The sequence below is a fragment of the Auxenochlorella protothecoides genome, assembly GCF_000733215.1.
Source record: "Auxenochlorella protothecoides strain 0710 unplaced genomic scaffold scaffold111, whole genome shotgun sequence".
NCBI lineage: Eukaryota > Viridiplantae > Chlorophyta > Trebouxiophyceae > Chlorellales > Chlorellaceae > Auxenochlorella > Auxenochlorella protothecoides.
Window position 1 is genome coordinate 70,891 of NW_011934289.1, and position 25,531 is coordinate 96,421.

The 25,531-nt window shown below is 68.8% G+C and overlaps 5 protein-coding genes across 5 annotated transcripts in view; 3 read left to right on the plus strand and 2 right to left on the minus strand.

Annotated features, from left to right (window-relative positions):
- Positions 1 to 161: 161 nt before the first annotated feature.
- Positions 162 to 3,042, minus strand: F751_0721 (Transcription initiation factor TFIID subunit 5; the record flags this gene model as incomplete). Its single annotated transcript, XM_011401435.1, has 7 exons — positions 162 to 251; positions 634 to 1,197; positions 1,411 to 1,535; positions 1,791 to 1,854; positions 2,200 to 2,532; positions 2,680 to 2,893; positions 2,981 to 3,042. The coding sequence occupies 7 exons, from the start codon at positions 3,040 to 3,042 to the stop codon at positions 162 to 164; spliced, it is 1,452 nt and encodes a 483-aa protein (XP_011399737.1).
- Positions 3,043 to 3,914: 872 nt separating this feature from the next.
- F751_0722 (Solute carrier family 35 member E3) lies at positions 3,915 to 5,725 on the plus strand (the record flags this gene model as incomplete). Its single annotated transcript, XM_011401436.1, has 4 exons — positions 3,915 to 3,996; positions 4,233 to 4,321; positions 4,587 to 5,296; positions 5,551 to 5,725. 4 exons carry the CDS (start codon positions 3,915 to 3,917, stop codon positions 5,723 to 5,725), a joined length of 1,056 nt encoding a protein of 351 aa, XP_011399738.1.
- A 740-nt stretch (positions 5,726 to 6,465) lies between these two features.
- Positions 6,466 to 22,557, minus strand: F751_0723 (hypothetical protein; the record flags this gene model as incomplete). The annotated part of the gene is made up of 28 exons (XM_011401437.1): positions 6,466 to 6,483; positions 7,631 to 7,787; positions 8,097 to 9,026; positions 9,120 to 9,203; positions 9,374 to 9,474; positions 9,642 to 9,768; positions 9,964 to 10,384; positions 10,586 to 11,645; positions 11,772 to 12,000; positions 12,142 to 12,149; positions 12,306 to 12,713; positions 12,945 to 13,382; positions 13,538 to 13,636; positions 13,821 to 14,203; positions 14,420 to 14,945; positions 15,155 to 15,268; positions 15,455 to 16,363; positions 16,550 to 17,068; positions 17,273 to 17,376; positions 17,518 to 17,637; positions 17,977 to 18,214; positions 18,411 to 18,557; positions 18,802 to 19,101; positions 19,202 to 19,462; positions 19,957 to 20,484; positions 20,845 to 21,027; positions 21,186 to 21,911; positions 22,399 to 22,557. 28 exons carry the CDS (start codon positions 22,555 to 22,557, stop codon positions 6,466 to 6,468), a joined length of 9,297 nt encoding a protein of 3,098 aa, XP_011399739.1.
- A 1,510-nt stretch (positions 22,558 to 24,067) lies between these two features.
- Positions 24,068 to 24,292, plus strand: F751_0724 (hypothetical protein; the record flags this gene model as incomplete). The annotated part of the gene is made up of 1 exon (XM_011401438.1): positions 24,068 to 24,292. One exon carries the CDS (start codon positions 24,068 to 24,070, stop codon positions 24,290 to 24,292), a length of 225 nt encoding a protein of 74 aa, XP_011399740.1.
- A 210-nt stretch (positions 24,293 to 24,502) lies between these two features.
- The window catches only part of F751_0725 (Zinc finger CCCH domain-containing protein 21), a gene marked incomplete at both ends in the record, with an annotated part of 13,352 nt that continues 12,323 nt past the window's right edge, over positions 24,503 to 25,531 (plus strand). Inside the window, 3 exons of the mRNA XM_011401439.1 lie at positions 24,503 to 24,605; positions 24,779 to 24,892; positions 25,093 to 25,224. Of these exons, the coding sequence (XP_011399741.1) occupies positions 24,503 to 24,605; positions 24,779 to 24,892; positions 25,093 to 25,224 (349 nt within the window). The remainder of the gene's footprint in view (positions 24,606 to 24,778; positions 24,893 to 25,092; positions 25,225 to 25,531) is intronic.

The window sequence follows — 25,531 nt, forward strand, 5'->3', positions numbered from 1 at the left end:
CCGACGGATTCCCACGGCTCGCGCCCCGATCCGCTCCAGCGCTTTGAAGCAGGGGGCGTGCCATGCTCCCGTGGCACCCAGGGGAGGGAGGGGTGCCCATCAAGTTTGGGGCCCGGCTCCCCGGCCAGCTCCGCCGCGCCGAGCGACCAAGGTACTGCCCCTCACACCTTGCGCGGGCGGTACAGGGCCAGCGCACCCGCGCCCAGCAGCAGGTTCCTGTGGCTGAACTCCAGCGCCAGGACCGGGGTGGCCTTGGTGCGCCAGGCGGCCAGCGGCGCCGGGCCCGGGTCGCCCGGCCGCCCCGCGCCGCCCTCCGCGCCGCCGTCCCACAGCCGCACGTACGCGTCCGCGCTCCCCGCCGCCAGCACGCCGCCGCCCTCGCCGCCCCTGCTCCAGGCCAGGGACCAGACTGGGTCGGGGCGGGCCGGCCCGCGCAGCACCGCGCGGCGCCGCGCGGCCGCCAGGTCCCAGACGGCGACCTCTCCCGCCGCGTCGCCCACCGCCAGGCAGCGGCCGTCGTGCGAGAAGGCCAGCGCGGTGGCCGCGCCGCGGTGCCCGCCCAGCGTGCGCAGCGGTGCGGCGCTGCGCACGTCCCACAGCCGCGCGGCGCGGTCGCCGCCGCCCCCAGGCCACGACGTGCGCGTTGGGGTGCCAGGCCACGGCGTCCACGTCGGCGCCCGCGCCGGCGCACAGGCGCAGCGCCCGCGCGCGCTCCACGCTCCACACGCGCAGCGCGCGGTCAGCGCCCCCCGTGGCAAAGTAGTGGCCCGCGGGCGACGCGGGGCACCAGGCCACGTCCCACACGGGGCTGGCGCCGGGGCCCGCGCCGCGCCAGGCCACTAGCCCCGCACCCAGCGCGCGGCTCCACAGCCGCACGCTGCCGTCCGCGGAGCAGGACAGCGCCAGGCTGGCGTCGGGGGAGAGGGCCACGCCGTGCACCCCCGCCTCGTGCCCGCGCAGGACCGCGGCGGCGCCGCCGCCCTGGCCCAGGTCGTGCAGGCGCACGCTGCCGTCGGCAAAGCCGCCCGCGACGCAGCGCGCGTCCAGGGCCACGGCCGCCGCCGCCAGCGAGGCGTGCGTGTTCACAAAGGTGCACAGCAGCGCGGAGGGCAGCGCGGAGGGCGACACAGCCACACGCCCGTCCAGCTCCGACGCCAGGGCCGCGCTTTCCTCCTCGGTCCGCGGGGGGAGCGGGATCTGCGCGTGGGTGGTGGGTGGTGGGTTGCAGGGCGTGGGGTGACGCCACGCTTCCTGTACACCGACTCCAGGCCAACACTCTGCCTTCTCGGGGCTGTAGTCCGCAGCTGCTGCAGCCTGAATCCACCAGCTCGACCACACTCCATAACGCCCTCCCCACAGTGTGGCCCGGCCTCCGAGCCCGTGGCCCCCCAGCCACCTACCCCGCCGCACCTCGCATGCCATGCGGTTTGCGGCGACGGACTCCCTCTGCGCCTTGGCGTCGGCCGCAGCCTTGGCCAGCGCGGCGCGCTGCTTTTTCGTCGCGCCGTCCGCGCTTCCCGCCCCGGCGTCGGCCTCTGAGGGGGAGGGGGGGGGGAACCGATGGGATGGAAAGACTGTGGGTCACCGAGGCGGGGGCCTGGGAGCCAGAGCAGTGTGGTACCGCCAGGGCGCAGGTTTCGCAGCTCGTAGTTGGTCGTGAAGCGTCCCTCAGACCGCGGCTGGAGCCCGGGAATGAAAGCAGCCGCTCATGCAGCGAGCTCCAGCAGGCCCCCCCCACACATGAGCGCATCCCTTGGGATGAAGGACCCCCCATTCCCCGCGTTTCTCACCCGCCGCCGCCTCACGCTCCAAGCGATCGAACTTGGCCTGCGCCCACGCGTCCTCGACGCTCCCCTGCACATGAACTCGGCCGGGATGGAGCGAGAGCGTGTGGCTGGTCCCATGGGGTCCACCTCGGGGTGGCTGGCGCGGGTCGGGCAAGGGGGCCCCACAAGGTCTGGCCCCAGAGCCACGACCACCCCACCGCCCACCGTGCACCCCGCCTCCCCATCCCAAGCTGTTCCTCTCTTTCCTCCCTCAACCGCACCACCTGTGTCCCACCTGGAGGAGCTGGAGGTCGATGGGCCCGCGGTTGTGCGCCGCGCCGTCCTCCTCCCCCGCCCGCCCCGCGCCCAGCTCCTCCGCGGCGGCCAGCTCGGCGGCGCCGGCGGGCGGCCCCTCCGCCACCTCCAGCCGCACGTGCCCGTTCACGACGCCCAGGATGAGCTGCAGCGCCGGGGTCTGCAGCGCGCGCAGGAGCAGGCCGTGGGAGTAGGCCGACAGGCGCACGCCGGCGCGGCGCGCGCGCCAGGCGGCGGCCGCTGCATTCCCAGCCAGCTGCTCCCGCCCCGTCAGCGTCTGCAGGCTCTGCAGCTCCCGCGCGCGGTGCTCAGCGGCGGGGCCGGACCCCGCCGCGGCGAAGCGCGGGCCATGCTCGGCGAGGAGCGCGTGGGCCTCGCTCGCCGCGCCGCGCTCCACCAGGCTCAGGGACACGTGCACGAGCACGGGGTACAGCAGGCATGCCAGCTCGGGCTGCGGGGGAGGAGAGGGGGGAGGGGGGCATCGTGGCTTCGCGCCTCCATGTAAACACAGAGGATGGGGTGAGGGGCGGCATCCAACATCTGGCCGGCCCACCGGCCCCGCACCCCGGCGCTCCCCAGCCGAGCCACCTCCCGGTACCTTGTAGAGGTCTAGGGAGGCGTCCACCCAGGCGGCAAAGGCGGTGTAGGCCCGGGCGTAGGCGGCCGGCTCCGAGCCGTCCAGGGCCAAGGCCTCCAGCAGGGCGCCGTCGTCGTCGCCGTCATTCACCTCGGACCAGGCCTGCATCTCAACGTCCTCCGGCGCGCAGCTGGCGCGCAGCTCCAGGGACAGCACCTTCCCCGCCTCGTGCAGCCTGGAGTGGGCAGGGGTGTGTGCGTGTGGTGGAATGTTCGATCCCGAGACCCGCCGTACTGCCTGAGACATCGCCCCAAATCCTCACCTTCTCCGCTTCAGGTACTGGAGCACGAGCCTGTCGACAGCGGCTGTGCTGGCCAGGCTCATGCTGCCTGGGGCAGGGCGCCGATCCCCACCCCCGTCGCTCGTGCGCGTGTACTGCCGCCAGTCCAGGTGCTGGTGCCACTAGTTTGGTAAGTAAAACAAGTAATGCGTGATTTTTCTCGTCGAATGGCTCACCACGCGAGAGACCTGTGCTCATGTATCCAAGCAGTTTCATGCGCGCGCGCCCTGGAGAAGTCTGCTCCCCCTCGAAACTGCTGTCCCAGGCAACGTACCCAGAGTTGCTTCAAGAAGCACAACCATACCAACAAGCAGCTCTGAGACTAGAAAGAATGGGGAAAGTGTCAATATGTTCAGGTGGGATGCAGCGCGCAGTGGGGACACTGTACAAGGTGCAGGAGGTGACCTGAAGGGCAGAATGCAGCACATAAGCCTTCAGAAAAGTCGATAATGCAAGTGATGATGTGTAACTGATACTTGGGAGTCAGGTGACCTGGCTGAGGCTCAACCCTCATGAAAAGCACTCCCAACACAACTGACATGCTGCCCAAGTGTGTGAGCAGTGCAAGACAAGGGAATATTTTAAGCCTTTGGTAGTGCCCTGAACAGTGAAATTCTGCACGCACATTCACTGTGTGTGCTTGTCAGGTTATCGTTCCAGGCGTCGCATCTTGGAGCAAGGCCAGCGTGCTGTGGTGGTCGGTCGGTCAATACCCGCCGCTGTTTAATTTCAATTCGTGACGGGCATGGGGGGGGCCATCCCAGAGTACGAGTGGGGGTCGCAGGCGCACCTCCACTTGAATCTCCCTGAATATCCCGGTCCTCTCCAAATAGCCATTCAGACTGCCCAACTCATTCGTGAGACCATGACTTGACCGCAGAATACTTTCCTACACGGGGCCCGTCCCGACGACAGGATGGCCACCCTTGTTGCACCGGTGGCCTATGGTCTACTCAATGTAGTATCGGCCACTGGCATTGTATTTGCGAACAAAGCAGGTACATAGACCGCATGATGTTCAGGACCGCGGCCTGCACCCCAACGCGCCCCCCCGACTTGTACCCCTCGCCGCAAGGAAGGGGGCCCCGCCCTTCATGCCCGCGACCAGAGGCTGCCACCAATAGCCCGCCAAAGTCGCGGCACGCACAGGGACTCCCTGCATTCCCGCACCCCACCTGCCGACTCCCCAGGACGCCCAAGCAAGCCTTCTCCCCCCCACCTACCACTTGCACAGTGTTCAGCGTCGTCAAATTCAGCTTCACGTATGCCCTGACTTTCATACACACGCTCTTCACGCTGGCGGGCATGCACGTCTTCCTCAGGGTGAGTGTTTCCCTTTGGTGGGGCTGCAGTGCGTGGAGGAATGTGTCTGGGTGTTAGTCGAGGTGGGTGTAGTGCAAAGATGACCAGCTGGCAAGCTGAGCTGTGGCCACATGAGCCTGCGCAAAACATGTCTGGGGCGCAGGGCCTGTGCACCTGGGTCGCGGCGCGAGGGGTTGCAGCCCTCTGTAACCTAGCTGAGTGGTATAATTCATTCTCTGACCTTCCGCGCCCCACCCCCCCAACAATAAAACTCCAATGGCAACAGTTTGGGATATTCGAGCGGAAGACAGTGCCACGGCGCAAGATGCTCCCCCTGGCGGCCGCCTACGTCGGCTACATCGTGCTGTGCAACCTGAACCTGAACCTTAACCCAGTGGGGTTCTACCAGATCACCAAGATCGCGGTGGCCCCCGCCGTCCTCGCCATCGAGGCGGTAGCCTACGGCAAGCGGGCCAGCCCCGCCGTCGGCGGCGCGGTGGCCCTGGTCTGCGCGGGCGTGGGCCTGGCCACCGTCACCGACCCTCAGATCGCCAGCAACGCGGCCGGCCTGGGTGCGGGCTTCGGCTCCGTGGCCGCCACCGCCATGTACCAGATCTGGGCCGGGGTCAAGCAGAAGGAGCTGGGCCTGGGGTCCATGCAGCTGCTGCACCAGTATGTGCCGCTGGCCGCCGCCATGCTGGGCGGCCTGGTGCTGCTGCTGGAGCCTGTGGGGCTGCTGGCGCCGGGGCCGGGCACGCTGCTCGGCTTCCACTACACGCCGGGCGGCCTGGCCACCATCGCCGTGTCGGCCGCGCTGGGGCTGCTGGTCAACCTCTCCACCTTCCTGGTTATCGGCGCCACCAGCAGCCTGACCTACAATGTGGTGGGCCACGTCAAGACCGTGCTCATCCTGTCGGGCGGCGTCGCCTTCTTCGGCGACGTCATGCCCGCCAAGAAGATGGCCGGCATCGGCGTCGCCATGCTCGGCATCATCTGGTGGGTGGCATGTGTGGGTGTGCTGTGTTTTGTGGTTTTGAAGTGGGGGGAAGAGAAACAGGTTGTGAAGAAATTGATGAAGGTCCAGAAGGGGTGTGCGGAAAGTAGGCATGAGGAGGTCATCCACCTTTAAGAGGGGAGAGTGGGAGGTTCTCGCCACCCCCCACCCACCCTCCACTGAACCCCACCATCACACAGCCACCCCTCCCCCCACAGCAAAATTATAACGATATACACCCCCCCTCCCTTCCCAGGTACTCCCACATCAAGTTGAGAGAGGCCAAGATGACCGCCAGCGCAAAGCTGCAGCTCCCCACGGCCACCCTGGCCACCAACCGTCTGGGTGAGCGGGCGGGGGTGTTGTCCTCGGTCGACCTGGTCAAGCGCCGGCAGCTGTCGGCGTCGCCGGAGCCAGCCGGCAAGGTCTGAATGTGAGACTGCCCAGGGTGCCCACCACCGAGAGACCGGGCTGGTCCCACGGGGAGGAGCCCTCCAGCGGGGGGTCCCCGGCGTCGACAGTCCATACCCTCGCTGATGGACTGGCCCTTGGGAGGACGCACCGCCAGTTTTCTCATGCGGCCGGGGCCGTCGGCGCGGCCTTCGCTGCGCCCTGCCGAGCGGCGAATGCTTGCCCTCCCCCCGCCCCCATGCCCCCTGCCTCGCACCCCTGCACCCCTGCCCGTCCCCCGCCACCCCGGCGCCTGCCCTCCGCGCTCACCCCCGCACCCCGGGCGCCCCCTACCCCCAGGGTCAATGCAGCAGAGCGGGCTCTACTCTCCAAAGAGGCGCACCGGTGCCAAGTCGCCCAGCATGACTCCGCAGCCCAGCCTTTAGTCGAGGGATGTTTCCTCGTGGAGGGGCCTGTGCCCGGGTGTCACATTCCAGACATACCCTGGTCACCCCTCCCCTCCTCCTTTGGGCGCCCACGCCCCCCTTGGGTGCGCCTCCCCGCATTGGCACGCCATCGCCTTTTGGTCTTCCCTCGCTCCTCCCGTCCATTGAACACATTGGCCCCATTGTTCCGGCGCGTCCGGGCTGCCATCCTACACGCCCCCCCCCCCCTTCGTCAGCTGCCTGCCAGACCTCGTGCAAAGGAAGATTTTAGCAGAGGGAGTGGGTATGGAGAGAGCAAAAACCAGATGCAAGTTTGTGATGAGGCTAGCAGGGGTTCACAGTCGCTGGCCGATCTGTGGGTTGTTTGCGTGGTGCGGCAGGCTCGAGGCGCATGCCTCGCGCACGTTGGGGCTGGCCCGGCCCCGGCTCAGCGGTGGCGGCAGCGTCGCACAGCCTGGTCAGCAGCGGGAGCAGCACCCCCCGCCCGCTGTCGTCCAGGGTCAGGCACGCCCGCCCCCCGCCCCCCGCGTCGGCGAGGAGGACGCGCGTGCTGCGGCGTGCGGCGCTGGCCTCCACCCGACAGTTTGAGAGTTGCACTGTCCACGTCTGCCTGCCCAGGCCCCAGTCAGAGGCCAGGGTCAGCGAGCGCGCGGTGAGCAGCAGGACGGGCGAGGGCAGCGCCTCGTCGTCCAGCCTCGCCTCGACCAGGGGGAGGTGCAGCAGCAGCCTGTGTGGTGGAGACCCGGCGCTCCCTGGCGCCCCACCCGGCAGGCCTGCGGGGCAGCAGGCCACGGCGCCGCAGGCCTCTGCCCGCCTCTCGTCGGCCCCGTCCGTCGCCGCCCCGAGCGCCACGGCCCAGCGCAGCGCGCGCAGCGCGACGGGCTCGTCGCTCAACCCAGCGCTGCTGGCGATGGAGGCGGCCGCCGCGCCCACCAGGCCCAGCGCGCCGCTGAGGGGGGCCAGCATGCTGCGACCCAGGGCTGCCAGGGCGGAGGGAGGCGGCGCAGGCGCGGGGCTGGCGCCGCCGCGCCACCCGCCGCCGATCGCCGCCGCTTCGCCCGGCGGCCCGTCCACGGCCCGGGCCACCGCGTAGGAGAACCCGCTGACAGACATCAAGGTCCAGCCTGGGAATTGGAGTGTGGGGGGGAGGTGTTTTGTTGGGAGCAGAACCGGACTCAGTGCCCGCCATGGGTGGCTCGAGAGATCTGTGCGACTCCATACTGCTCCGTGCTCAGGAGTCCATGCTTCTCATGCACCACCTCCCTGCCTGTTCCCGCCTGGCAGCGTAAGTCCCTTGCGTCACCCCACCCACCAACCCTCCCCTCCTGTCCGCTAAATCACCCCCAACCCCACCCCCCTCTCAAACCCACCCGACAGGTTGCGGAGGAGGGAGGCAGACCCCAGACCCAGCCCCGCCAGGAACATGCTCGCCGAGCCCTGGCTGAGCCCCGCCCATGGCAGGCCCACCAGGTCGCCCACGCCTTCCTGCAAGGAGCGTACAAGGCCCGCGGGGTTGAGCAGCAGGGCCAAGGAGCCCAGCATGCGCGGCGCGCCCAGCAGCGCCTCCGCCAGCGCATGCGCCGCCAGGCCCCGAGCCAGCACGTGCGGCCGGAAGAGCGCGTCGCGCATCGCCAGGGCGGAGAAGGAAAGCGGGGCGCTGTGGGATTGAGGGGGTGTGGAACGTGTGGAGCTTTGGGGAAGGCGGGGAGGGTTGCATGGAATGAGGTTCATGCGGTGCACAGGATGGTCACGGGGCAATGAGCCTAAAAACCACGGGTGCCAGCGGGGGCGCCACCGGCCTGCACTCTCCACCGCCCAAGCACGCGGATCCCTGCCTTGTCATGAATGGTGCTCCATCCTCCTCGGGTCCGGAGGCCCTCCCATCCACGTTCCTGCCTCCCGGCAAGCCCCCGTGCCCTGCCCAACCAGTCAAGCCCCCAACCCAACTGTTCCATCATCCAGGCACCTCGTCGTGTCCAACGCCACGGGGATGCCAGCTGTCCCCGCCGCCAGGTGCACGTCCAGGAGGACAGAGATCGGTTGCACCATGCAGGACGCCACGTAGAGGCGGCTGGCCGCCGCCCCCGCCGCCTCGGCCGTCAGGGCTCGACGAAGGGCGCCGCTGGGCGACATCGGGGTGGTCGAGTCCTCGAACCCCAGACTCGCGTCGCCGTGCTCGGCCTCACCAGCCTCCAACGACCCCAGCACGCGCCGCGCAAAGGCCACCACCCCGTCGTCGACGGCGGCGGCCAGGGGCGGCAGCGCCAAGCGCGCGTCCTGCACCCAGGCGTTGCGAAAGCTGGGGGCCAGCGGTGGCGCGCCCGGCACGTGCCTGACGCAGATGTGCGCCCACGGCGCGTCGCGGAGAGAGGCGGAGGCCGTGCCGCCGCCAAGATTTCCAGAGCCGCGCCCGGCGTCATAGGCGCGGGTCAAACTTCGCACAGGCGCGGTGCGCAGGACGGGCATGGTCCGTCCTTCACCAGCCAAAGCGTCCAGCTGCAGCGCGCGGCAGGCGAGGTCGGCGGCCACCTCCACGCCCTCGCCGCGGAGGCAGGGCGCCAGGTCAGCGCGCAGGCGCAGGCCGCGCAGCGCCAGCGCCGCGACCTCCCGGCCGGCGCTGTGACGGGAGTCGGCGCCCTCGCAGCGCCGCGGCGGGGGCGCCAGCAGACCGCGCTCGTCGTCCCACAGACAGAGCTCCAGGCCGGCCAGCGCCAGATCGGCATGCAGACGCTGGCACGGCGGCGCCTTTGGAGGCAGGGAGGCCGGGGCGCTGCAAAACGCGACGCGCAGCCCCGCGCAGCGCCGGGCGACGTCGACGGTCAAGCCCCGCGCCAGCTCGTGCCGGCCCGGGCGCAGCAGGAGCGGGTGCGCCCAAGGGTCCCCGGACTCGGCCCTCCTGATTTTAAGCAGCGGAAGCCGCGCATCCTTTCTGCTGCCTTTCGGTGGTGACTGGGTGTCCGCCGCGCCGCCGCCGGGCGCCGCCTCCCACGCCTGCAGGCAGTCCAGAAACGCGTCCTCGTCCTCGCTGTCGTCCCAGGCCGTGCCGCTGGGTCCGGTGGCAGCAGCATCGCGCCTGTGAAGGGTTCAGTGCCCGCTCATTAGCTGGTTGGAGGAGCAGGCTCATGTGGACCAGGAAGGGGAATGCCTCCTATAAGCTTTCCGGCCTACTCTGTTCAAAATCTCCAGGAACCCCCCGATCTCCTCTCGCTCACACCCTCCGTCAACCCCCCCCCCTCCCCGCACCTTGGGGACAGGGGTCCCTGGCCGGACCCAGCCCTGAGCTCCCCTGGCCGGGCCAGCCAGTGAGGCAGTAGCTCGGCCTCGACTTCCTCCCCGGGCGGAATCTGCCGATCCGGTGCGAGGGGTACTGCCATCATCGCATGTGCATCCTCAAGAGAGCAGGCTGCCCTGATGCAGCTCGGGAAGCGCACGGAGGAGCCCATGCCACCCAAAGCAGCTTACCCCTTCATGCCACACAGAATCCCACACTCCCAAGCAGTGGTTTGCTGACCTGGAAAACGGTGTGGGGCAGGGAAGGGCGAGAGTGACCTGCCTTCGACTCCGAGGGAGCGAGGAAGATGCCCACCTCCAGTGTCTCAGAGGTGGCATTGCACAGCACACCCGGCGGCTGGCGGTCCCTGTCGGAGGGATGGGGAGGGGTGTTGGAATTGCATGGACCAAGGAAGCCCGCCCACGCACATGGCAGCGCCCTGTAGCACTCCCAGCGCTGGCAGTGGCTGGCGCTCGCTCCCATCCATGCCCACCAGCTCCCTCAGCGACAGCCCACAGACTTCGTGCCCCCCTGCCATCAAAACTCCCCGCCAAAAGCCCACCTGAAGACGATCAGGTGGCTCCTGTTCCCCACCTCCACCACCCTCCAGCTGGCCATCAGCGGCGCTCTGGCGCCCTCGCCGCCAGCCTCGTCGCAGGCCCCGAGCAGGTGCATGCGCTGGCGGCCCAGGGCATGAGATGCGCAGATGGCGGGGCCCCAGAGGGGTCCGTGTGGGGCGGAGCGCGCGAAGCGCAGGCGCGGGCCGAAGAACCCGTCGCCCCCGCCGGGCGTACGCGGGGCGCCGAGCAGCAGGGCCTGCGTCTCGCCCGGCGCCAAGCATCGCTGCCATGGGCCTGCCCGGCCGTCGCCTGATCCCCCTGCGCTGAAATCGACCACGGCGCCCTCGGCCTGGACCTCCAGCGCCTCCTCCGATGCGTTGCTCACGTGCAGGGCGGGCGCCAGGCTGGCGTGCCACACCACGGCTGCGCGGCGATGGCGGTGTGTGTGTGTTTGTGTGGGCGTTGAGGTGTGGCTTTCAGGAGACGGCGTGACTGGAAGTATGCAGGTGGGCGCTGCAGGGGTAGCAACCACCCAGCACTCAGACGGTGGCACAGGCCCGCGCCCTCTTGAACAGCCTTCACAGACGACCACTTTCCCTCTGTCCTCTTCACCGCCCTCCCCACCTGCCCCGTGGTGGTCCTCACGCCACAGACTGAGCAGCACGTGCAGCTCCAGGGCGGGCGCCGTCGCGCCCGCCCCATCAGTGTCTGACGTCAGCACCAGGCGCCGCGTCCAGGGCCCCTTCCGCTCGCCACCTGCTTCAGCCAGCGACACAGCTTCGCTGCGGCAGACCAGGCCGCCCGGCCCCCTCACGACGATCTGCAGGGCGCCGAGGGGCGGCGCGGGGGCGTCGGACTCCGGGGGATCGTCGCTGTCGCAGGCGAGGACGGCGCTGGCGCTGGGGTGCAGGAATGGGGCGCCTGGTCTCACGATGCCGGCACTCGCAGCAGCAGCAGCACTGCCATCCCCGAGGCCGCAGCCCCAGGCCGCGGCCTCGGCGCCCAGCAGGTTGTGCAGGAAGAAGCGGGGGAGCAGCGTGACCACCAGCGCCGCCACGCCCAGCGGGCCGGGGGCACAGGTCGTGGCCAGCTGGCATGGCGCGGGGGCTGGAGGGGAGCTGGGAGTGCTCCCCAGGTGCACGCGCGCCGCAAAGCCGGGCGGGGGCACGAACGCCGGGGTCGCGCCGCCAGATCGAAAGCCGCCCATCGAGGGCGGCGTGCGCAGGGGCGAGCCGCTGGGCGCGACAGGCTGCGGGCCGCCCGCGCTGGGCAGCAGCGGAGGGAAGACGAGCGCCAGGCTGGGGGTGGCGACAAGCGCAGGCGCGCCCCGGTCCTGCTCGCCCCCTGCCGACCCCGGTCCTGCGCCGCCCGGCGGCTGAGGATCAGAGGCTGCACTCTCGACCACGCAGGCGACGCCGCCGACCGGCACCACCGCCAGGTCGCAGCTCGCGCCGGGGTCAAGCACACGGACCGCGTCGCCGCGGTGGCCTTTGGGCCCCCCCACCGGGCGGACTCGCACGGGCACTCCCAGGCCGTTGCGCAGGCGGGCCGGGGCCGCCAGGGTCACGCCGCCCACGCCCCCGCGGCACCGCACGCCGGCGAGCAGCGCTCCCACGGGCGCGCAGGCGGCCGCCAGCTCGGGCGGGGGCGGCTGGGGCTGCACCCTGGCGTCCGGCAGGAGCACCTGGTGGTCGTGTTGTGTGGGGTGCTTGGCGGGATCCTGGGCGTCATGTTCGCATGCATTCATCCACCCCGCCCGCATCCTGGCGACCCGGCCACCTGCGGTCACCACCACCAGTGCACCTCGCACCTGGGATCCGCGGTCCTCGCCATCGTCGCTCCCAGTGAGATCCAGCGCCTCCCTCCTCCCGCCCCCCAGCCAGACCCGGAGGCTGGGCGAGGGCCCCGCGGCGCCCAGGGTCAGGATCGCGCCCCTGGACGACCCGGGGTCGATCCGCAGCCAGGGCCCGCCGCGCCCTGCCTCCGCGCCGGCCTGCTCGACAGCGACCCCGCCCTCCAGCAGGCCCACCAGGGTCCAGCTGCTGGCGTTGGCGACGCACAGGCCGGGGCGCAGCGTCACGCGCCGCGCCGCGCCCTCGCCCGCCGCGACGCGGGCGCGGAGGCCGAGGTGGGCGGATGGCGAGGATGGATGCGGGACCCAGACGGGTTCCTCCCCGCACGTGACGGTCTGAGGGGAGGGGGTGGGGCAAGGCATGGGTGGTTGAGGACATGCACGTGCACCAGGGGGTTCAGCAGCCATCGCCACCGGCAAGACCAGGCGCAGTCGGAACCCGCACCCCCCCACCATCAGCCAGTGCATGGCCGTCCTGCAACCAGTACTCACATCGACGGGCTCGCTCCAGCGGGCAGTCTCAGGGCCAGGGGCGGGCGCGGCTCCCTTGTGGTACGCCGCTCCTGCCGCGGCCAGCTGCAGTCGGCGGCGGGCGCCCGGCACCACCGCGGGCGGCAGGGGCCAGGCGAAGGGCGCCTCCTCCCCGCTCCCCAGTAAATGTGCACCCTCGGCCCCCGCCTGCCGCACCACCACAGCCACGGGCGTGGCGTTGGTCAGGACCAGGGCCGGCGGGAGGGCGCGGCGCAGGCCCGACAGCCGGCTCAGCGCCGACGGCGTCCACTGCCAGGCGTTGACGCGCAGGGCGGTGGTGGCGGAGACGTGGAGGCTGGTGCGCCCTTGCTGAGGCGCCTCGCAAGACAGCGGCAGCTCGCACACGTCCAGGGGGAGGGCGGCGTCGGGCTGTGAAGTACAGGGGGTGTTCCTCTCGCCCGGCCCCTGTGACGGAGCTTGTCTGGGTCCCTGCTGCCAGCGCGGCGTGAGGACACCGTCATCCGTGTCGACGTCGTCCTGCTCTTCCCCCCCCCCGCATGGGCTCCCCTCTGCGCCTCGGTCCAGCCGGATTCTCAGCATGCAGGCCTCGACCAGGGGCGCGGGTGTGAGGGTGGTCGGCTCCGTCAGGTGCACACTCACCTCCCCGCCCAGCCTGGCCGCCCAGGCGCCGTCGGGGAAGGCGTGCCAGCCGGCCTCCAAGCCCGAGGCGTAGATGGAAGTCAGTGGAGGCCGCCCCTCCGGGCCGTACTCGTGCAGTGCCACTGCCAGGCGGCCAGCTCGCAGTGCGAGGCTCGTCTGCGCGCTGAGCGGGGGCAGTGGATCCACCGAATCGATGCCCAGCGGGTTGATGCGCAGGGAGGGGAGCAGGGCATGCGGGCTGAGAGGGCCCCGCCAGCACAGCTGGTGGCACTGGGCGGGCAGGGCTGGTTGAGCGGCTATTATTCTCCAGCTGCAGCCGTCGTCGTCACCCAGGGCTTCCAGGCGGAGCGGGATGGCATTCTTGCTTTCCTCACTTTGCGCGGGGAGCCCGGGGTCGTAGGCGGTGAGGCCAAAGGCGGCGTGCACCACGTGCGACGCCTGCCAAGGAATGTGAGAGTGGAAGGAGTGCTCATGAAGATTGCTCCGGCATCTTTTCCGCGCAGCCACACCTTGAACCCGACGTGTGCATCCCGTGCAGGGACCCCTCATGGAGTTCAACCCCCACCCAGGAGCGCCCAGCGTGGCAGCCGCACCTGGGCCCGAAAGGTGAGGCAGGCCACGCGGCGCGGCCGGGGGTAGCGCCAGAGGAGGTGGTGCTGTGCTGTGGCGTCCTCCATCTCCACGCTCCATCCCTGGCGAGGGGTGCAACAGGGTACAGGCACGAACTGATGCTTCAGGGGGCGTGGCGATGGGGCCAAACGCAAACCCTGCTTCCCTGGACAGGGCACGCCAGCCCTCGAATCAATGCGGAGAGAGATCCTGGACGGTGCTCACGTGCGCGCGTGCATCCCCACACAAGATCCACCGCCCCCGCACCTGGATCTGAGAGGGCAGGATCTCGCGCCCGGCGCAGGCCGCCACGGCAACCTGCCCGGCCGTCAGATCGTCCAAGCTGTCGGCCGCCGAGGAGCCTGAGCCGCTGGCCGCCGGGTCACCATCACGTTTCGATGGCACCATGTCTTCGCTTCCCCCGGCCGGCTCGTCCCCGCTTCGCCCCGCTTCCATGGCCCCCTCACCACCCCTCCCGAGGGCCCTTGCCATCGAAGCCAGGACCTCCAGGTCCCGCCACGACAGGGCGCAGGTGAGGTCGCCGGCGTGCACTTGGACGGCGCGGGGCCCGAGCGGCCAGACCCCGGCCTCCAGCCGCAGGTCGGTGGGGGCCAGCAGCAGGGCCATGTGCCGCTGGCCAGGTCGTGTTCCTGCGCACCCGTGTTGGAAGGCGGTTTCTGTGGGCATGGAAGCTCGGTGGTGGTCGGGGCGGTTGTTGATCAGGGTGTTTGGGCGAGGGATGGCTAGCTTGATCTCCCCTGCCACACCCGAACGCCCCGGCTGAACCCACCCAGGCCTCACCCCGCACACCCCTGGCAACTGAAGCATCATAGAACAAATTGACAAGCCACCGACACCCAGCGCACCCGGGTACGAGAGGGTCAGCTGGGAGGCGAGCACCGTGGCGTCCGCCTGGCTTACGCTGGTGTGCGCCGGCATCCAGGGGCGGTTCTCGCTGGCGGGGGTGGATACCAGGGTCACCGCCAGCTTGTCCGACTGGAACCGGACGGTGCAGGCGTTGAGTTTGGAGGGCAGGGCATCGCATCTGCCATCCGTCCCGCCCTCCTGCTCCTGAAAGCCTGCAGTCGTGCTGAGGCTGAGGTCCAGCCTGTCGCAGGAGACGCGGAGGTGCGAGGCCGAGGCCGGGAGGGGCGGGGGGTCGTCCACCGGCGCGAGGGCCTCAGCCCAGCCCCGGCACGCCGTCAGCGCGGCGCGCGTCAGCGCCACGTCCACGCCGCCCAGGTGCACGCCCAGCCCGCTGTGCTCCCAGTCGGAGCTGGCGAGCAGGCGCAGCGCGGGCGCGCCGGACGAGTGGGCGGCGACACGCAGCAGGGCGCGGTGCGGTTCTGCGGCGCCCAGGTCCAGGTCGGCAGCCAGCCTGCCCAGGGTGACCTGTTTGGGCGGGAGGCAAAGTGGGATCCAGGGAGTGTACAGGGGCTGGGGGTGGGCTGGCTGCGAGGCGATCGCTTGAATCACCGATCCGGCACCAGCCAGGAGAGGTCGACCCTTGGGTGCCTGGAAAACTTTGCACCAGGCATGCGTCACTGAATGTGTACCTGTACCTCCGACGATCCAACACATACACAAGTCAGCAGTCTCACCTCGGTGCCGGCGCCCCAACCCACGCAGCAGGCCTGCGCCGCCAGGCGCACTCCCTGGAGCCCACTGCCCTCGGGCTGCAGCTCCAGTTCGAAAAGACCCAGGTGCAGGGAGGACTGGGTGGAGGGGGTTCCCGCCGGGGGCGAGGGCGTCGGCGGGCCGGGCCGCGGAGCCTGTACTGGCGCGCCGGGCGCCGGTCCTCCTGCCCGCCGCGCCAGGGCCGGGCGGCGGCTCAGCGCCAGGCCGGCGTGGGCCAGGCGCTCGGCGGCAGACCGCGGCAGGGTGCCTCGCGCGCTCTCCACCTCGACGGCCAGGGCGCCGTCGCGGTTGCAGCGGACGCGCCCCGGGCCAAGGGTCAGCAGCTGTGCCTGGGTGCCACCCTCAATCCCCGGGGGTCCCGACAGCACAAGGCTGGAAGCGGGGACGGCCACGCTCCACGTGCTCCCTGGCTCATGATATGAGCTGCCTGCACCGGAAGCCCCGCTTGTTTGTCCTGCGGCAGATCCGTCACCGGCCCCCGCCTCGCCCCTGATACTCCCATCCGCCGCAGCAGGCGCCGCCAGCGCCCGACCGGGCATCTCCAGGGCGATGCCGCCGCTCAGGCGGGCCTCCAGCGCGCCCAGGCCCTCGGCCAGCGTCGCCGTGATGCCTGCGCTCCGCAGCTGCAGCCTGTGCTGCGTAGGAAGGGAGCCTAGGGCCCCAGCACCTGTGTTGGAATCGCTCTCCACGGCCTCGAGCCGCGCGGCGTCCAGCTGCAGCTGCAGGGTCTCGAGCCAGGGCCGGTCCCAGACCGAGAGCGGGAAAGAATGTGTGGTGGTGTGCTGTGCGCCGTCGGCCAACACATTCTTGCCAGGGACCATGTATACTTCGTCTGGGTGGTTGCCGGCAAGAGCGGCCAGCTGGGCCGCGCTGGCAGTCAGGAGCAGGGGCGACGTGGCGGCGCTGACGAGGTGCATCCCCCTCACGCAGGCCTCCAGCACCAGCGCAGAGGTCAGCAGGCTGGGGGATGCGTCCAGGGACTCTGCGCCGCTCCCCGCCGAGTCTGCGCAGGGCTCGCGCAGTCTGGGCACGACGCAGAGCCGCGTGACGGGCACCTCCAGGCGCATGACGGGCAGCTGGGAGGAAGCTGCCTTGAGGTTGGTTTTCGCGGCGGCTTGGCTGGGGGCATCGCCAAGTCTACCATCGGCGTCTTCGTCACCGCCGATGTTGACCTGAATGGGGGGGTTGGCAGAGGGGGAGTCTCGATGCTCCCATTCAAGGTGCCTGCCGCCACCCTGCCCCATCCATGCAGGCAAGGCAATGGTGGCCAGGTGGAGGCAGGAGGTGTTGGAAGCCACAACTCACGTACCGAGGATAACCCCCAAGACGTCAGCGCAGACCTCGCCCCGGACACGCACCTGCAGGCAGCTACTCTCCAGCAGGATCCAGGCGGCGGGGAGCCCCCACACGAGCTGCACCTGGGACAGGGCCAGGCTGCCACCCGTGCATGGCCAGATCGCGGTGTTGCCATGCGCCGCATCTCGCGGCACCTCTGCATCCGGCCACTCATCTGACAGGGCAGTGTCAGCCCTTCCATTCCCGTCGCTCCTCGCACCACAACCCCCGCCGCCGCTGGGCGCAGGGGCTTCTCCACGCAGCGCCGCTGCGACCCGGCCCAAGGCGGCGAGGGCGGTGGGCGAGCCGGCCAGCAGCAGGCGTCCCGCCTCCAGGGTCAAGCTCGTCCCCCGGGCCTCTTTGGATGCCTCCCGCCCTGCCGGCGCCGCACCGTCCCCGGACAGCGACTGGAAGTGGGCCCGCACCGCCGCGCCCCGCTGGCCCCGGATCTCATTTTCTGAACCTTGCGGCGGCCGGAGTGCCAGGACCTCGTCCCAGACAGGACCGGCGGTGCCGTCGGGATGCGCGGCCGCCGCGCCGCCCTGCAATCGGCCGTTCGCGACGCCATCGACGGCGCAGCGCAGCGCCAACGCGCCCAGCTCGGCGCTGGCGCCCTCCACGCGCCCGGCCAGCCAGAGCGCGGCAATCCGCAGGCCCCCCGCCCGCGCCTGCCACAGGGGCGCGGGCGGGGGCGGGGCCGGCTCCTCCGCGCTGGTCGTCCTGCGGTGCAGGGGCCTCGTGCGCACCCCCTGGCCCATGCGCAACACCACATCGCCCGGGGCAGGGGCTGGCGCCGGCTGTGCTGCAGCTGCGGGGCGGACCGCCGATACCCCAAAGCACGCGTGGATGGCTGTAAGCAGTGTTGGAGGGTTGATTGGAAAACCTCAGGGCTACTCAGCGTAATACCTGGCCTTGTTCCTGAAACAATGGACGTAATCATTCACTCCAGCGCCAAGCAATCTGCACCCAGTAGTCAGGCACCCCCCCTCACCCTGCATCGTGAGCGAGGCCTTGACCCGGGATGCCACGCGCGCGGCCACCTGCGCCCAAGCTGCCAGGATGGACGCTGCCTCCAGGGAGCCCACCGAGGCAGCATCTGGCAGGCCCAGGTCTGCGGGAGGGGAAAAGAGCAGCCAGGCAGCGGGCGTGACGGGAGCGGGACATACGTTAGGAGCTCATGCATGCAAATATTGGGTAGGAAGAGGCAGCCAGGAAGAAGCCGCCGTGGACCTTGGCCCATTGCCTTTGAGCATCACACAGACACAATGTGTAATGATCCCTTGTACATTTGATGCGCACAGTGTGTCCACACATCCTCATCATCGAGCTTTCCCTCCCTCACCTGCTGCTGCTGCCGATTCGTTGGTAATGTACCCCCACATGCGGGAGGCCACTCCCCCTGGTGGATTTTTTAGGTCTGGTCCCGCGATGGGAGGAATCAAAGGCAGACTCTCCTCGCGACTCCCGTCGCTGAGACTCTGCTCGCGCAACAGAGTCCTGGCAGGAGGCTGTGAATCCTCCCGCTCCAGCACGCTTTCCCCCCGGGGCTCAAAGGCAGCGGCGCATTCGCTGCACAGTGTGCGCAGCGTGCACAGCTGCCCGTCGGTGAGGCTGAGGGTGGGGTCTTGGAGCTCCAGCACCAGCTCAGTCAGCAGTGGGTCGTCGCCACATCGCTCCTCGTCCCAGTCCTGCGGTGAGAGGACGGCAGCGCAGGGTACTCTTGCACTGAGGGGTGCGGGGGCTGTAGCGTGCATACCGCATGAAATGGACGGCAAAGATTGCCCCTGCAGCACCAAACCCTCAAATCCTGCTGATCCAGTTGGGTTACATTGCATTTTTAAGGGAAATGTTTACGACCACATCACAGTCCCGCACCCTCCGTACCTCGATGAAGGCATTGATGGGGGAGCTGAGGGTCAGGCTTGCGTGGGGAAGCACCAAGAGGGGGCCCAGGACGCCGCCGCTAGCCTCCCTCATGCTGAACGACAGGTTTGTGAGGCTGAGGCACTTTCCCAGCCACGCCTCCGGTACCTAGAGGGGTAGAAGGTAATGTAGGGCACATGGGGCAGATGCCAATGTGAAGTACATGGTCGCAGAGGAGTGGCTTGCGTCCCCCTGGATCCGAAAGATTCTTTCATCATGCTGAGGAATGCAGCGGTGTGACGCAGTGCCCACACTGTGCAAGGCTGCTGACACGGCCGTCTTGCCATCCCCTCCTGCCCCATTCCATGAAGGCCTGCTTGCCAGCTCCAGAGGCCACCCCGTCCACCCTCACCTCCATGTCGGCCACGAGGCTGGGGTCTGTATAGAACTCCAGGCTCTGGAAAGCGCAGCGCGCCGCCACCGCCCCATCCGCGCCGACCCAGGCCAGCGAGACGTGCTTCAGCGTCACCTGCATGTTGCACAGCGTGCGCAGCAGCCAGCCCTGCAGCGCCCCGCCCAGCCATCCAGGACCCCGCCCTCCCTCATGGGGGGCCTGGGAGGCGAGATTGGTCTGCTGGGCCTTGGTCTCAGGCCCTGCATCAGCAGAGGCCGGCTCGGGCCCCACCTCGATATCCACAGCTGTGAGCACCACCTGTGGGTGGGCATGACGCAGGCCCTGTCATGGGGCGAAGCTCCTCAAAGGACAACCGATCGCATTCCCCCCCTCGTCATGCCGCGGGTCCCGCACCCACCTGGATGGGCTGGGAGGACAGGCCCGCCCAGGGTATAGTGATCTCCAGGGCCCTAGCCAGGGCCTTGTGCACCCTCAGCCCCGGCACCAATGCATCCAGATCGAGTTCCAGGTTGTGCAGGAGCAGGGTGCCTCGCGAGGAGAAGGAGACCTTCAGGGTGGAGCCCCGGCTCTCCGCCGAGCTGCGAATAAAACTCCGGAGCAGTCGGGTGACCAGGGGGGTCAGCACCGCCGATGCCATGATGGCGGGCTGCTGGTCCAGCTACATCACTCCCAGACCGTAATTCGGTGTGCATGGAGCATGTTGTGTCCGGGCTGCATGTGCAGTGACTTCGAAACCTGGCATGCAGTGCTGGGTCTCGAGCATTTCCAGGCGACCGAAAGCACGGACACGTGTCCCCAATCGCACTATGATCTGAGCCTCACTTCTCTCACTCACTTACTGACATGCCCCCGGGCAAACCAGGACAGCTCCTCAATGCCCCTTATAAGCACAAGCAAAGACCAGTTGGCCCTTGGCACTGGTATCGTATGGTACCGCAGATCAGTCTTACAGGCCGGCGTTCGGAAGCGGCATGCTTCCCCACAACCCGACAAGTATCACGCTCGGCTGGCCACGGCGCCGCTCCACAGCTCGCACAGCCGGGCCAGGGTCGGGGGCTGCTGGGCCTCGCAGCCCGCCAGGAGCATCGCCTTGGCGCCCTCCCGCCGCCGCGCGTCGGCGGCCTCCTCGCCGGCCGGGGCGGGCGCGAAGACAGGCGTGGGCGGGGAGCTCGCTCCCGGCTCCAAACGCAGGCGCAGCGTGGCCCAGCGCCCCGCGCCCTCGCCGGCGGGCTCGCACGCGACCAGCGCCGCCCCGTTTGCGGCGGCGCCGAGTACACGCAACCGCGCCGTGCCACGCGCCGCCGCCTGCGCCTCCGCGCACAGCGTGTCCGCCCAGCGGAGGTCGGGGTCGGGAGAGGGAGCGACGGGCGCCATGCCCGGCTCTGTGGTCGCCGCATCTGCCCCGCTCGCCGCCGCACCATCCGTGGCGGGGGGGATCGCACCCGCATGCCCTCCGGCAGCCCCGTCCACGACGCGGAAGACCCGGCCCGCACCGGCGGGCACCCGGACGATGGCGGCGGCGACAGGCAGGCCGTCTCGGATCGTACCTGCACCGGCCCCCCCGACGCTGCCGCCGCCGCCAGCCCCCGTCCGCTCCCTGACGCGCTGGGCGGAGGCCACGCAGCGCGCGGCCACGGGCCCGCCGCTGCGGTCCATGTCGCCCACGGCCGCCGCCAGGCGCTCGGCAGGGGTCAGGGGCACCACGGCCACGACCCTGGCGGCCGCCTCTGCCTCGCGCCGCGCCCTCGACGCCGCCGCGCGCTTGGCGGCCGCCGCCGCCACGGCGGCCGAGGTCGACGCCGGATCCGGCGCGGCCTGGGCCGTGCCGCCAGCCGGCCGGCCCGCCGCGACCATCGAGATCGTCGCGGTGGGGCCTGGTGTGGCGGCCGCCGCCGCCACCGTCACCGACGAGGGCGGCCCGCCCTGGGCCGCCGCCGCGTCCCCTGCCGGTCGCGCCGCAGCCGCTGCCGCCGCCGCGCCCTGCTGCTGCTGCTGCTGCTGCTTGGCGCGCTCAGCCATGGCGTACTGGTACCGCCGCACGTACTGCTTCATGTCCGCCAGGCGCTTGCGCAGCGCCTCCACGGCCGCGCCGTCGATGTCGGGGTCCGGCAGGCCGGGACCCTCCATCAGCGCCAGCGTCTCACGCATGGTCGCAGAGGAGCTGTGTGCGCCGGAGCGCGAGGCGGCCACGCTGTCGATGCGGGCCACCAGGGCCTTGGCGTCCTGCGTGCCAGGGGGACGGCGGGTAACAACGGTGGTGAGGAGATTGCTGGACGACTGGTGGGCGGGTGCCAGGCCGCGGCGAAACTCGGGCACGGAAACACATGTTCAACGACACGTCAGGTATCAATCGACCTCCCCCACGCCCAATCCGCCCTCACCTTGAGCAGCTCCCTGCGGGCGATGGCCTGGAGCTGGCGGTAGGCGGCGACGGGTGAGGGGCCGCCCCCCGTCCCTGCCTCCGTGGCCGCCGCCCGGGTGGCGGGCAGGGGCATGGGCGGGGGGCGGGAGGCCTGCTGCGACTGCTGCGCGGAGTACTGTGGCAGGGTGCTGGGCGGATAATCCGACTTCTGGGGCAGGTACTGGGGCTGGGGGCCTGGCTGGTACTGCGTCGCTGTCACCTGGTACTGCGGCGCGGCCTGCTGCACCTGCTGCGGCGGCGGCGCCTGCTGTACGGGCAGATGGGGGTACTGCGCCTGCGGGGCGTACTGTACGCCGGCGTACTGCTGCTTCGTGGCGCCGTACGCCCCGGGGTAGGCTCCCGGCCCCGCCTGCTGCGCCGGCGCGCCCTGGGGAACCCCTTGCTGCTGCTGCTGGTGCTGGTGCTGGTGCGTGCGGGGCGCTGCCTGGGCCTGCGGCGCGGCGCCATACTGCGGCTGTTGCTGGGCGGGGTACCCCTGCACGCGGTACTGCGGATCGTACTGCTGCGCATACTGGGCCTGCTGCGGCGGCGCCGCCGCCGCCTGTGGAGGGTAGGCGCCCGCCTGCGCATCGTAGTACCCGCCAGGGTTGGCCGGGGCCTGAGCCGCCGCCGATGCGGTTCCGGGAGCGGGGGCAGCGCCGCCGTACCCCTGGTACCGTGCATCGACTACGCCTGCGTAGGGCGCCTGCGGAGCAGGCTGGTACTGGTGCGCCGCGGCCTGGGCGGGTGCGTAGCCGCTCTGGGGGTACTGCTGCGCCTGGTACTGCTGCTGCTGCTGCTGCTGCTGCGGGGGGTACTGCGCCAACTGGGGCTGATACTGCTGCCGCTGCTGGGGCTGCGCCTGCGCCTGGTACTGCTGCTGCGCCTGCGCCTGGTACTGCTGCTGCGCCTGCGGCTGGTACTGCTGCTGCGCCTGCGGCTGCGGCTGGTATTGGGGCGCAGTGGCCTGAGGAGCCGGAGCCGGCGTCACGGACCGAGCAGCCACCTGGGCTCGGCAAAGGAAAGGGTGGATGGGCAGCAGTGAGGTTACTGACCCAGCCTGCAAACTCATCATCAGTGCCTCCAGCACAACTGCAAAGTTGGTGGACAAAGACAGGCCACCAAATCGTGACTCATTGGCCCTGCACAGTGGCAGCCCTCCAATGCCTCTCTCCAGTGCACCACCCCCGCACCTGGTTGTTCTTGGCAAGGATGCTGTTGATCTTGGAGGACATGTGGTGCCCCCACTGCGCCCGAGTGACCGTGTTCTCATATATATTCTCCTCCGTGCGAGTGGCCAGGCTCTGCGCACGAGCCTGATCGCCACCCACAATCTTCTGCAGGGCTTGCATGCTGCACAGAGGAAGCAAGGTCGGGGAGTGGGGGAGGGGTTCGTCTCACCGTTACCCCTGGAAAAAAGGCAGCAATGAGAGACACACCAGCACCCATTATAGGATGAGCAGTGGGCAACTCACAGCTGGAGACGCCCCTGATCCCTCTCCGCAGGTGTGAGGTCCATGGGAGGCATGCCGGCAAGCGGTTCCCTTCGCCGATCGTCGAGTTGGAGGGTGTTAGGCTTGACTTCGGAGCTGCTGCGCGCAGGTGCGAGTGAACTGAAGCCCGCTCGCCTGTTGAATGCGCGGCCTGGTTGAAGCTTTGCTAGTCATTCACTCAGTGGCTTCATCGTGTGATGGAGAGCGCTGCATTGCACTGTCGCATGCAAGGATCAGCACGGTGTTCGCCTTCCACGGGAAGGGGAAAAGGGAATTCTGCTCAAACACTCCTCACACGCTGAAACAATGACCGTCAGAGCATCTTACAGCTGGATAAAGTGTGTATGTCAAGTGTAACCGCTGTCAAAGTCAAAGTTTGGACGGGCAGCACGCTGATTGCCTCGCATCAGCTTTGGTCACGGAAGACGAGGCGGGGCTCGGATTGATGAACCTGGACAAAGAGTCTCCTCAATCTGGCCCCAAACCCGATCAACATGCGCCACCAGCCGATCGAAGCCAGGCTTGCACAGGCATTCCTGTACATGAAATGGCATGTAGGATGAATGTCAGGGAGAGTAATACCTCGATTTGTACTGATTAGAGCTTGTGATGCTGGTCAGAAACAAGTATCCAGTGAGCCGAGTGACCCACCAGGATGGCAGCAGCAATGTCATCGTCTCCAGCCTGTTCCAAGAAGCTCTCCAATGTGATGCTCAGATGAGTTGCACTGTCCCGCTCGCCTGCTTTCATGCACACCATGCCTAGCTTGATGCTCTGGTGTGGGGAGGTTTTCGGGGAGAAGGGGGGGTGGGTGGCTTTGCCACGCGGAAATTAAGGCACGGGGCCGAGTACCAATTCGAGATACCGTTGTACGCAACCTGGCCCTAGCTGCATCCTCAGATGGAGAAGCAGTTACCTGGAGTAGGGCCGCGCACTCCCTGCAGGCCTGGGGTGCCTGGAAACGAAGCGCGCAGACGGTGGGTTTCTGACGCTCTTCTTGGTGACTCAAGAACAGGACACCCTGTCCACTCCTTGCACCAGGCATGCTGTCATTCTGATGAAGAACAGAATGTGCAGGGCACACGTGCAGGAGGGCGAAGTTCCCTGGTGTGAGGGACCATTGCAGCAGGCCTTTGTGTGCCTTGAGGTCTATGGCCAGGTGCGGGGCTTGTCCAGCCCCGAAGGTCAACTGCAGAACACTGCTCGGACAGTCACTGGCTAGCCACATTCCTGCCGCGGGGGATTCTCCAGCTCCCGGCCTCGGCATCCAGACCGCGACTCGTACTGCCCAGCACATGGAGTGGTGCATCTCCATGTCAGTCGAGGTGTGCTCGAGTCCACCTCAGCAAAGCCTTGTTGGGAACATGGCATGCGCTTGATACTGACTATATATTCATGTAATGCCGTGTCATACGCTGTAATGAGTCTTTGGGGGCGATTGTTATTGTCGTGGCTGCATGAGCTTGCGCTGCCGAGTTCAAAACCGTGGATGGAATCGTGCGGAGACCCGGGACCGGCGCAACCAAGCATCTGGGCTGAGTTACGCATCTGGCATTTTTGCCATGTTGCATTGCGACGAACTACAATCTGTTGACTTTGTGGTGCGAATCGACGTGAAATCGGCGATCTATAGGGCACAGGGTGTGGGTGAGCACAATGGATAGGACGCATGGCAACTGTGCGGGAGGTGGTGCATGCCCCGCCGTGAAGTGCGGGTGAGGGTGCATGTGCGTGCAGTGCCAGTGAAGAGGCCATCTTATTAGATCTCACGCGTTGCCCTCGTGGTCAGGTGCGAGGCAGGGCGATGCCGTACCTCTCCAAGCAGGCCCTCTCGGGTCTCAAGCACTACCACTACAAGCCCGGTGGCTACACGATCCTCGACAACTGGCATCAGCCCCTCTGGAACTGTGAGTGCATGAGAGGATGGGGTTGTTTACAGGATCGGAATGCATTCCTGCCACACCTCTGCAGGACCACCGCTAATGGAAGGGAGCCGGCAGCTGTTGCTGCATGCCTGCTCCAGCGAGTACTGCATCGGTTCTCACACCTGAGCAACCCCCACACACTCGAGAACGCACAGATGCGGTGTCCTGCCTTCCCACCTGGCTGGCACCCAATGTGATCACCCTCATCGGCTTGAGCTCGGTGATGGTGGCCAACCTGATCTCCGCCTACTACAGCCCCGACTTCCAGAGTGAGCGACGAGGGCGTGGAGGGGGCGATGAAGTCACTCTGGCAAAGCCCATGCATCACCACGCCCGATACGCAGGGGTGGCGCAGCTGTGCCCTGCCTGCTTGCCAAAGGTGGAGGAGCACCTGCGACGCCAGGCAATGCCCCACCGAGACACCCCCCCCATCCTCCTCCCCCCCACCTCCCTGTCCCCTACCGCCCAGACCCCGTCCCCACCTGGGTGTACTTTGCGATGGCCTTTGCCGGCTTCTTCTACCTGCACATGGACTGCCTGGACGGCAAGCAGGCACGGCGCACCGGCTCCTCCAGCCCCCTAGGCCAGCTGTTTGACCACGGTGAGGGGAGGGAGTTTGGGGGAACTGTGTGTCTGGGTATGCATGCCATGCACTTTGTGTTGGGCATGGTTCTGTAGGGGGTCAAGAGCGCCGACTCTGACCGACACACATGGTTCCCCCCCCCCCCCCCCCCCCCCCCCCCCCCCCCCCACCCCCCCCCCCCCCCCCCCGGCACCCCCCCCCCACCCCCCCCTCCCCATGCCCGCCCCCGCCACTCCCCTCCTTCTCCGAAACAGGCTGCTGGCCGACGCCTACGAGGTCAACGGCGTGGAGAATGGGCGCTACCACCACGCAGTGCGAGACATCC